Source organism: Choristoneura fumiferana, chromosome 13, assembly GCF_025370935.1.
Source record: "Choristoneura fumiferana chromosome 13, NRCan_CFum_1, whole genome shotgun sequence".
Classification (NCBI taxonomy): Eukaryota; Metazoa; Arthropoda; class Insecta; order Lepidoptera; family Tortricidae; genus Choristoneura; species Choristoneura fumiferana.
The window spans coordinates 19,446,179-19,458,580 of NC_133484.1; the positions used below are offsets into that span (position 1 = coordinate 19,446,179).

The 12,402-nt window shown below is 36.8% G+C and overlaps 1 protein-coding gene across 1 annotated transcript in view; it reads right to left on the reverse strand.

The window, feature by feature from the left end:
* Positions 1–12,402, reverse strand: part of LOC141434536 (scavenger receptor class B member 1-like) — a 50,668-nt gene that overhangs the window by 11,898 nt on the left and 26,368 nt on the right. Inside the window, exons 4-5 of the mRNA XM_074096957.1 lie at positions 6,675–6,838; positions 2,263–2,410 (exon numbers count right to left, since the gene is read on the reverse strand). Coding sequence (XP_073953058.1) covers positions 2,263–2,410; positions 6,675–6,838 — 312 coding nt within the window. The remainder of the gene's footprint in view (positions 1–2,262; positions 2,411–6,674; positions 6,839–12,402) is intronic.

Sequence of the window (12,402 nt, forward strand, 5' to 3'; positions counted from 1 at the left end):
GTGGTGAAACGGCCCCTTAAGCGCCCAGACGGCAGGAAGTGACTTTATTTTATAAGTACCACAATTTAAAAAAAACTACCGATAAACGTTCCAGCAGTGATGTCCACCAAAGAGATGGCCGGATGACCTAGTTAAAACCGCAGGTTCACCTTAGATGCCGGCGGCTTCCAACCAAACCAACTGGAGGTCTATGGGGGAGGCCTATGTCCAAAAGTGGACGTCCTACGGCTAAAATGATGATGATGATGACGGCTGAGACTGTCCAGAAACAATGAGAAAGTTTGCTTATACGTGAAATGAGAAGTCATAGTAAGGTCAATAACCGATAAAAAATATTTTTAAACGTCTTATCTCTATTGACACACACATTTACATGACTTTTGACCTGCCTTGTTTTATTAACCTAATTTAAATCCGGGAGATAAAAGTATTTAGTCTATTTTAAGTTCTTAAAGAGCACATTGACCTACAATTACTGCACAAATACTAGTGCAGGTGGTAGGACCTTGTGCAAGGTCCGCCCGGATTGCTACCACCATCTTGCTCGCTAATCCTGCCGTGAAGCTGCAGTGCTTGCACTGTTGTGTTTCGGCGTGGAGAGTAAGACATTCGGTGAAATTACTGGCACTTGAGGTATCCCATCTTAGGCCCCTAGGTTGGCAACGCATTTGCAATACCCCTGGTGTTTCAAATGTTTATGGGCGGTGGTGATCTCTTACCATCAGAAGACCCACTGGCTCGTTTTCCATCCAGTTGAATGGAACCGCACAACGCAAAGAACAAATCTAAATTGCTGCAATACCTTATACTCCGAAGTAGCGTCCGAAATTATTTTATCTCCGAAATTACCTTCGACCCAAAGATTAAAACTACAAAGTGTTCCATAATGATAGCAATGTTATTTATCCAGCTGAAATCATTTTTAACCGACTTCAAAAAAGGAGGTTATCAATTCGGTTGTATTTTTTTGTGTTTGAAGCCCAATATGTAGTGCGTAAGTGAGGTAGGCGACTATAGGTGCACTCCTGTTGTGCTGAGGCACCGACTTCAGACTGGTAGAAAATTATTTTCATGGTTTTTTGTAGTAGCTTCAATTTTTTGTTATATTTTTTTTATTCATTCACTAAGTTAACGTTTTATGATTCATTTACTTTTAAGTCATATGCCACATACGGTTTTAGGTGCCTCGTCTAAAATATAAAATCCATTTTCATCTTTCGCTATGAACTTTAGGGCGTAGGAAAAACCGTGAGGTTTGAGGTGTTTGGGTTCAAATAGCACAAAGAAATAGAAACAGCATTGTCGTAAATGTCCCACTCTTGATAAGAACTTCTCCGCCTTTTCTAAAATAGGTACCAATCCGATATCAATGACACGCCTCATTATAAATTGGTTTATTTACCCCGCCAATTGTCCTTGGACTAGGTCTTGTGGATTTTCTTCGTAAACAATGGTTGCGTCATAACTCATGAGGAACTTTCAATGCTTCTTAGGGTCAAGAGCGATGAACAGGAAGAGCCGATGAGGAATGTTAAATTGATGATAAAAACGACAAAAATTTACCGGATAATGATAGAATTAAATCTACCAAAAACATGAACTGAAAACCTCAAACGCGCGGGCCCAGACTCGACCTAACCTTCTGCTTGCGTTGTTTGTTTAACCTGTATAATATATTAGTTTAAAAAACTATAAAACAAGCTATAATGATAGTTTGTATGATAAACCTGAGCTGCTCCATCATCATACCCTAGATACCATTCTTAGTCAAAGTAAACCCTAAGGCAATTTTATCAAGCCTAAAAGTTGTTCTGTTTTGGAGTTCCAGCGTCTAACTTCCGGATCCATCATAGGTAACATCAGCTCTATGGTATCATATTATTGTAGCGCCATCAGAAAGAAGATTACGTTACATACATAGCAACGTATAGTTAAAGGTAAAGATACCCTTGTTCCCCGTACATAACCAGCAATTGTAGGGGGCAAATTATATCCTAACTTATTAGGTCTCGGCGCTTCGAAGGCTGCTGCCGCTCGCTCGGCTCGCGCGATTTGGTCGAAATTGTAGCTAACACACCTCGCTACGCTCGTCATTATACCCAATGTTCCGAAACATAAATTGACAGTAAAGTAACCAATTACATTATGGAAATCTCTTTGAAATTGGAAATCCTTGGCTCCTTCCAGTGCTGGTTATTAAGATGGTTATGTTAGGGGAGCAAGGTTAAAGATTATTATAAGCGTGTTATAAAAATTACTTACAATCAGAGCGATGTTGGGCATATAGATTTCTACGTCCTTTGTATGAGCGAGGGACTGCTCCGGGAGAAATTTGAGCGTGATCTTAGGAACTATGTTCATGACACCTTTTTCCTTGTCCACTGTCACATTTTCGTTCGTTCTGCTTTCTCTGTAACAAAATTTAAACTTTACAATTTTCATAACAACTGCACACGAGTATTTTTTTAAATAGTTGGGGTAGGTATTTTTAAATTTGGCACTCTTCTTACAAAATTACTTATTACTGCATATACATTTCAGGGCCAGATTTTTGCCGCTCAGTGTATATGTAAAACTAACTTATAATAAAAGACAGCTATTGTGTCTGAGGTTCTCACAACTGGTAGCACTGGTAGTCTAACAACTGGTAGCATGGTGTACGGTTGTGTCACTCTGAAGATGAGCTCTGGTTGAGTTCGAAACGCGTCAGTGTAGTGTGGTGGTGGTGATAGATGGGTTTGTGTGATTTGTGTGTGTTCTCACAGTGTGGAGGTGGAGGAACTGCATGAACACGCATATTTTGCATAAGCTTAGCTATCGTAAGGTCGCGGGTGAGCAAGGAAATTATTTTAGTTCATTGAGGTTCTCAGTTTACTAATTAAAACCTTGTATGTGTCTTGCGTGTATGGTAAAGCAACGTGAAAGGTTATACGTAGTATGTCTTAGTAACTGTGGAAAGGTTGTGGTTTATTGATATGCAAATCTCTCGCCTGCAAACGCAAACTCCAAAACAATATGATAATAGGTATGATAACAACAATACAATGACAAAACAACAACAATATAACATTTCAATTGAACTAACAGACCTGATGAATTACGCGGGCAAAGCCATAGGTAAAGACTATATAGTGTTGCAATATAGTTGTAAAAACTAATAAGTTTCGTCATAAGACAATGTTATTATTTAACCTGTTAAATTGCTAACAGCATGCAGCCCAAATTTAACAGTGATCTATGATTATTATAATACCTACTTATGAGTATGAAATTATTTAAGAAGGTACCTATATAGACCAGTCGACAAAGGTCAAATGTGCAAAATAAAATGTTTCGAATGAGGTTATACGTCGTATTGAGGTCGCGTTAAATTTTTTTAACAAAATTATTATGAATGTTGTCAATGGTTGTTTAAAATTTTAAACAGGTTCGTCTTAAAAATGGATATACATAATTTGGTGATAAATCTACATTTGGAGGTTTAAATTTGTGAAAACGGAAGGGTTTCCGCTTGTAACTTTGGTAAAAAAAGTGAAATGTAACTTAACATCTGCCTGTAGATCTAACTGTATTTATGTCGTAACAATTAATGTTTTTAGGGTTCCGGAGCCAAAATGGCAAAAGCGGAACCCTTATAATTTCGCCATGTCTGTCTGCCTGTCCGTCCGTCCGCGGCTTTGCTCAGGGACTATCAATGCTAGAAAGCTGTAATTTTGCATGAATATGTATGTAAACTATGCCGACAAAATGGTACATAAAAATTAAAAAAAAAAAACCTTTTTAGTGTACATCCCATAGACGTAAAGTGGGGGTGATTTTTTTCCTCATCCAACTTAATAGTGGGGGTATCGTTGGATAGGTTTTCAAAATCATTAGGGGGTCGCTAAAAATATTTTTCGATTCTGTGATTTGTTTGCAAAATATTTAACTTTAAAGTGCAAATTTTCATTAAAATCGAGCGTCCCCTCCCCTTCTAAAATCTAAACCGGTGGGTGGAAAAATTTGAAAAAAATCAGAATGGTGGTAAGTATATCAAACTTTCAAGGAAAACTATAACGGCTAAGTCTGCTTGAGAATTATTAGTAGTTTAAGAGTAAATAGCAGCCTAAGGTATAAAATATACCTAAACTATGGAAGATTCCGTATAAAATACGAAATCCTTAGAAAAATATTACTTATGTTTTTCGTAATGGCTACGTAACCCTATTTTGGGCGTGTCCGACACGCTCTTGGCCGGGTTTTTTTATAGGCATTCTAATTTATCTTTGCACCCGTCTAATTACTATAGAATGGCTGAATATTGAAACATTCATTTTATATGAAATCCGTAACCAAAATATCAAAAGGGAGCCTCCGGAGCCAAGAAGCTAGGTAAAGTTATTTCTAGTTCGTGGAAAATACAGTCATAAAATGAATTCAGAAATTTCAGCAAATAGGTAGGTAGGTAGGTAGGGTTAGGTAGTTTGACTTAACACCTGTGAAAGTTTTTCATACTTTCTGCTTTTTGTGTAGCCAAGAAGCTAGGTAAAGTTATTTCTAGTTCGTGGAAAATACAGTCATAAAATGAATTCAGAAATTTCAGCAGATAGGTAGGTAGGTAGGTAGGGTTAGGTAGCTTGACTTAACACCTGTGAAAGTTTTTCAGGCTTTTTTAATTGTGGTATCAACCACAATTAATAAAACCGTTCAAAGTGTTTCGCATCAAAATTCTAACTAAATGCAAACTTTGATGCATTCTCTGTCCCTCCTCCAGGCAACAATCTCACAATCCGGCGCTGCGGCTGATCAAGACCAAATTCTCAAGCCGCACGTGTTCCTCCTTATTAAAGGATTATGATTATATGTCGCTTGCTATTGAAACCCTGGTTAGCCGACATGAAGTATTATAAAAGCCCTGCCATCCCGGTTGAACGACGTCTCAATGAACCCAAAAGCTGGCTTATCCCAGCGGATCGTACTTGCGGTCCAAAGGCATAAACTCTGCCACAGGCACATCTTTTGGACGGGGTTTTCTAGTTAAGTTTTAAGTTGCATAGACGTCACTATCGTAAGGTCGCGGGTGAGCAAAGTTATACCTAGTGCCATCCACGACGACGGCACGCGTCATCGTGAATGATTCTACCTATATTGTATATAGGTTCATTGCTTCAAACAATTTAAAGAAGCTTTATTTTAGCTAGGACCATAGGTAAATAACTAAAGACGTAGGTACGAAATTTGTACTGTCGTCCCCTGCCTGCTCTCTCTGTGCGTCATTACCTTTTTCATAAAAAAAGAACATCATATTGTATGTAAAACTTTTTGGCATGAACAATATTTTATGTTTTGTGTCAAATCATTGGTCTCAACGACATAACTTTTTTGTAAGACACGTAGAGTACAAAAGTCACTACGTACGCAATAAGCCTTTGAATCACTGCAAACGTGGCGTGGCATTCGTAATCGTCATCATAACAGCCGCAGGACGTCCACTGTTGGACATAGGCCTCCCCCACAGACCTCCAGTTGCTTCGGTTGGCAGCGGCCTGCATCCACCGTGAACCCGCAGCTTTAACCAGTTCCTCCGTCCATCTCGTTGGTGGACGTTCTACACTGTGTTTGCCGATCCGCGGTCTCCATTCGAGAACTTTTCAGTAGGTAAATATTAACCTACTCTGAGTTTTAACCTATTTTTAAATATATTTTTGAGTTTTCTATAAATACTTCTTTTATATTTCTGGTCAGCTGTTGAGATTTTGTGATTTAACGCGTACAACCCGATTGCGTAGGAACATTTAAAAGTGCCCTTTGTGTATTTCAGGCAGCTCTCTACTCTACGTAGTAAACTCTAGTCAAATCCGTCCAGCAGTTTTAGCGTTACAGAGGCTTAGAGTCACAAAAGCACACACAAACATTTTCGCATTTATATATAATATAATATAGCAGGATTAACAGCATTATTAGTCGTGATTGAATTTACGACATTTTATGCCTAGACATTTATTATATTTATAACAAGTTTTTCATATATTTTATTAGTGTAATAAACGAATCTAGCAATTTTGAGGCTTGTTAAATATGCTCAGATTATTTAAAAAAGCGACCAAGTGTAAGTCGAATACAACTACAGATGGTTCCGTGCAAATTTGCACTTGACCTGGAATGTATATTTCAGTTTTTTTTTTTTAATTTATGACGGTGGAAGCATTCTACACTTCCACTGAACGTAGATATAGTTAGTGTTTAGTTTTGTAACTAAGGGACCCCATACATCCCTGTATTATTATTATTATTATTTTGTATTTTTTTCTTTAATTGTATACTGTAGTTTTTAAGCATTTTATTCGTAATTATTTTATTTTGAAATAATGACTTTCTGCCAAGTTTCTTGCGGTGCATTCTTCTTGGCAACGATGGTCTTTCCGAAAGCGCTGGTAGTTTAAAAAATGACGTGTAAAAGTGCCCATTGCCTATTTACTGAATAAATGATTTGAATTTTGCATTTGAATTTGAGTCCACTGTTAGACCCCCCATAGACCTCCAGTTTCTTCGGATGGAAGCGGTCTGCATCCACCGTGAACCCGCGGCTTTAACCAGGTCATCTGTCATCTCGTTGCTGATAATTTTACTAGCGCACTAATTACAATGTTTGGTGTTACTCGCCTATTGCAAAGATGTAAAGCAAAAGCACTTACTGGAATATGAAGGGTCCCACTTCTTCCACCCTGAGCTTCTTCGCCGTGCCGTCAAGGTACTCCGGCACGTTGGTGTAGTTGAAGATCCAGACTTCAGAGAACAGCTGGTACGTCGGATTCTCCCACATGTGCATCACGTAGGAGCCATCCCTCATCTCCATTTTCTGTTGAAGAATTTAAATTGTTACTAACATCTCTTTAGAGTTGGAAGAAGATCCAGAAACCGGGAACTATCTAAGAAGGATAAGGCTGCGTTACCGCCAGAAATGTTGCGAGTAATGAGTTTTTCCTGAACCATCGAAAACCCTTCATTTTTGTACCTACCCTCGTACAGCACAGCTCTAGTTGGAACTGCTAAGCGGAGGGAGGATACTTAGGTAAATGAAGCGTTTTTATTGGTTCACAAAAAATATATTCAACGCAACGCATACCGTAAACTGCTTCAACTTTGCCCTCTGGCCTCAACATTGCCTTATTCGATTTAGAGTCGATAACTTAGCACTCTTATAGGTTTTAAACTTTTATCTACACGGGAATTATTATTACGCGGGGATAAAAGTTTAAAAACCTAGAAGGGTGCTAGTTATCGACTCTAAATCGAATCAGGCAATGTTGGGGCCAAAGGGCAAAGTTGAAGCAGTTTACGGTATTCACACATCTCTAGTGGAAACACAGCCTCAAGGTAACCGGATAGCCAAGTTAGAATCTGAATACAAAGCTTGAAGTCCCGGATTCTATCCTCGGTCTGGGCAGAGCAGATGTTTGTACCAAAAATGATTGTTTTCCAGTCTTAGGTGTTTAGACACGGGGAAAAGCGTTACATTTTGATATTAGTGACTAACGATCCGTTCCAAAAAAGTCACAGTGGAAAGTCACCGTGACTTTGTCACGCCTGTTACTCGTGTCACTGCATGATATTTGTGACACGTCACGGTCCTGTAATTAACGTTTTATTTTGTCACACTTTTATTTCAACGTGACTATGTCACGCCTATGACTGTGTTTTTGTCACACCGTTATCACACAAGTAATTGATCCAAAATAACCGTCACACTTTTGCAGGCTTAGGACTGTCACATCACTCCACAGCGTCGTGATTTGAGTAACAGAGACTGCGCTAGGCGCTACGAACAGTAGGAACGTATGTGATTTTGTAACGTTGTTCTTTTGTCAAAAGTCACAGTGACACCTTTTGATGGCGAGTCACGGTGACCTTGTCATCGGGACGTTATTTATCCCTCATGTCTAAGGTGTTTATTAATGTATTAAAGTATATAATATTTATATTTGTTGAACTTTGGGACTAGGTCAATAAAATTGGTGTCAAGTGTGTCGTATTACTTTTTAAGCGAAGGTATACTCCGCCTACTTTTGATCGATCTAGAGAAAAGTTTCAATGAACGACTGTCGAAGTATATCTGTAAAATACCAGCGGCGACGATTTGACAAAATTAATGCGTATTTATTTATCAATATAAAGTGCTTCAATGTCTATCAACCCCTTTAAAGCTTATGACGCACATCCTTAGAGCATCTAAAGTAATAAACAAATCCGGTTCTTTTTTATTATTGCATACACGAATCGTGTTACAGTAATAAAATGTTTTTAATTTATTGAATCAGGCGTGACCTACTTTATTAATGAACAAAAACCATTACTTTGCTCACCCGCGAACTTATGCCAGCTAAGTCATTAACCAATCTCGATATGGGCAGAATCATCAAAATACTGATTCTGAGTTGAATAAAATCTAAATTTTTGTCGTGTGTCTGATTAAAATACACAATACAGTGAGTATTGAAATTGCAGCTGAAATCATTATGGTTTTTAGTGGGCTTTGATCGTAAATTACTTTATTAGGAAATATTTTTTGAGTTAGAGATGCATTAGAGTTTATTCTTTGTAAATATACTGCACGGCATTCAATAGTAATAATTATGCTATTTTAGACTTTTAATAAATATTTATAATATTTTGTAGGTCTTGTGATGTATACATAATCATTTAATAATATTGTAAATCTGTTTAAAAAAAATATACCCCGTTGAGTTTCTTGCCGGACTCTTCTCAACAGAGGTTTTTACGAGCCGGTGGTAGATTTTTTTGACATTCATAAGTGCTTGTTATAGCCTAAATTGAATAAAGATATTTTGACTTTGACTTTGATTACATAAGAATCTAAGACAATCAGAATATTTCTTTTCATACGAGAAGTGATAGGGTTAATTTAAAATTTGGTAGTTGCGAATATATTATTATGTGTAGTCAGCAAAAAAATCTAGTTATATTTTTTTTGCATGTTACATGTAATAAATTTCAATTCTAGGATTAAAAATAAATTGGAAAATTACTGGTCACAAATAATTTGACGGGGACGCCGAAACGTTAAAGCATTAAGCAATTACACACACGTGTTTAATCACGTGGACGTTTCTGTCTGTGTTGCAAACTGAACTGACTTAACGGCTAGTTTTTAGGGTTCCTTAAGCAAACACGGAACCCATTATAGGCTTTGCTATGTCTGTATGTATGTATGACACAGGCATTTTCCCGGAAACCCATGACGCATCATTAGTCTTTAAGAAGGATAAAACATCTCACAGCACATTTTTGGATTAAATAGATATAAGAGAAGCTGTGAGCTTCAATAAGTTGTAGATTTTTTGTCCCTCTCTTAATTTTTCCTGTGACGTCACAAAACATAAGAAACGTACAAAATATTTAAGTATTTTCATTTTAGGTTTTGGCAATGACGAGTGGCAGAGCAGGGGTCTCCTATTTTGGTCAGCAGTGGGGATACTTAATATGCTACAAAAGAATACAGTTTGAATAATGTTGATTCTATAATTACCTACTGAGATAATGTCGTCAAAAAACTTTCTTTATTACACAATAGAACACTTAACCACCACGATTTTCGCACGTATGAATGTACGAATGTTTGTTCTCGGGTCTTTGATGTTCAATATGTATTTAAGTACGTATTTATCTATATAAGTATGTTTATCCGTTGTCTAGTATCCATAGTAGGTATCTACAAGCTTTGCTTAGTTAGGAACTATGACAATTGTGTCAAGTGTCCCATGATATTTATTTATTTATTTGTGTTAAGCCAAGTTTAGACTTGCAAGAAAAATCGTGCAAGTTGCATTACATTGCGAGGCCGTAAAGCCAACGAGTTTGAAGTGGTCAATCGAGCACCGCAATGTAATGCAACTCCAATGTATTTCTTGCTAGTCTAAACTCGGCTTTAGTAACTTAAAAACTTTGTAAAATAATATCTATTCAACTTTATTTTTATTTTATTTTTTTGGAAGAGATCGCTCTTAAGCTATAAGGCCGCCTATTGCTCACCTTGTAATTTTTTTCTCTGTGTATCTGTTTTCTGTATCACTTACTATGTCTGGTGTACAATAAAGAGTCTTTGTATTGTTGTTGTATTCCGACAGCGGAACCTTTGACTGTTTATGTTCCGACGCACTTCACCGGTTTTTTAAAGATGTTTGTGTTATGTTGTATGCCCTCTACTTAAGTCATTTCATTTCATAATGCTAGGGTAGATCAAGCTAAAAATAAATTCAATGTAGAAATTTGTTTGCTACAAGAAGGAATAAAGAATAATGCACAAAATCTTCTCAGAACTGCTTTTACATTTTACTATACCATTTTAAAGACATCCAGAATAAACCATACGTTATCTTTGATGACCTGTAGGTACTTTTGTATAACGACAAGTGACTCATGTTGTAGGCCCGACGGTGTACAACAAGTTGCCCGAGTCAATTACTTCGGCTCCGTCGTTAGACATTTTTAAAAAAAGACTGAAAAACTGGCTTGTCGAGCACACATTCTACACTTTTGATGAGTTCCTTAAATTTCAGCCAACGGCTATTATTTACTGAAATTATTTAATTAATTAGTTCTTAGAATATATTAGATTAATTTAACAAAATGACATGTAATAATGATATTACCAATAAAAGAGTATGAGTATGAGTATGAGTACACAAAATACTCCAAACCGACATTAATAAGATAAAAATAGCATATTTTAGATGTTATCTAACATTGGAAAAATCATGCAGGTAATTGTTGCTTTTTTTTAATTGCATTTTTTCGAATAAACAGAACACATATTTTAATAGTACATTGTGTCTTAAGGGCGGTAAATAAGGAATTACAAACGAGAGTCTATCAGAAGCCCGAAGTCGAAGAGGGCTTTAATGAGTCGATGTTCGTAATTCTAGTACCGCCCGTGCGACATACAATGTTTTTCATCACATTTGCGAGTAAATTTTTATATTTCTAAAAGAAAAAAAAAAATTGTTAGGCTGCGCTCTTGGCAGTGCCGCCCTCCCCCTCCCCCTCCCTCAGCATGCGCCGCAACGTGCGTGTGCTGGTCCTGCAGCAGCGCGCCATGCAGTATCAGTACGGGCATTGACTCATTTACCGACCTTGGGCTTCATGACAAGAAAATTAGTACGTGCAATGACTCATTTACCGACCACGGTTTTCATGACAAGCACATTAAGGTCGAAAACGACCTAGTTCGATTCCTGTACTGAGTACAAGTTTTTTTTTAAATCTATGAATGCAGTTTTTCTTGTTACTAAAATCGATGTCATGATTCCTAAGAACAGATCTTCGTATGTCTTATAGTTTCAGACTTTCCTATACTGACCGATCTAAATGAGCCACCCTGTAGGTATTTCTTTGCTCCTCTCTGTAGTCTAAACGGCTAGACAGCTTTCAAAGTTTCAACATAATTAAGTATTATAATTATCATATTTTGTAATAGTTTTAACCTAGTCTTCATGTTTATAAACTACTATCTAAGTAATAAACATAAGATTTGCCAATATTACTTATAGAGTTAATTATAATATTTTAAAAGTTCAAAGTTTAAGAAAGCAATCAAGTAAACATATGCAAGTTCTATTTTTAAATTATGCTTCATAGATCTTAATATGTTGAATTGTGGCAATTTTTTCACAGTGTCTTGCTAACTGTTTTATGTACATATTTGCGTAGGTACAGTCAAGAGCATAAATATATGTACGTTACCAAGATGACAAAAATATCTGTCCACTTTTATGCCACTAACCATAAGGTCGATGTTTACATAATATGTATATTATATTTGACGCTATGTATGTGAAGATATTAAGCCCTCGACTGTACAGTAACGACATATTTTGTGCATATGTGAACATAAACAAATAAAACAGCAAGACGATCTGACATTAAAAGTTGGTTAAATTCGACTTTCAAGCTAAAGACAAACATAATAATATGTACATACTAACGTACGCTAACGTTTTAAACTCATGATTTTCACTCATAGTCAAAATACCACAAACGGTACTTATCACGCTAAAACACACGAGTAATATTTACCTCGACGTTTCAACCACGTTACAGTGGCCGTGGTCACTAACGTACGTAAACTTACGTACTTACACGGTGAGTCAACTTGCAAAAAAACCACAATGGCATAACAAGGCAACATGGCTGCCGTCAATGTCACTTTGACAGTACCTAGCATCCCCTTCCAATTCGGACTTGACCAGATTATAACTTGACTTAAATTCCGCGAATTTACCAATGAAGAACCTTGATAAATACGTCAAGAAAAAACTTTGATAGGACAGCCTACTGTACTGTGTGATTTAACAATATATATACCTATTTAATTCAGACTAAATTGTACTAATCTATAAGGTGGCC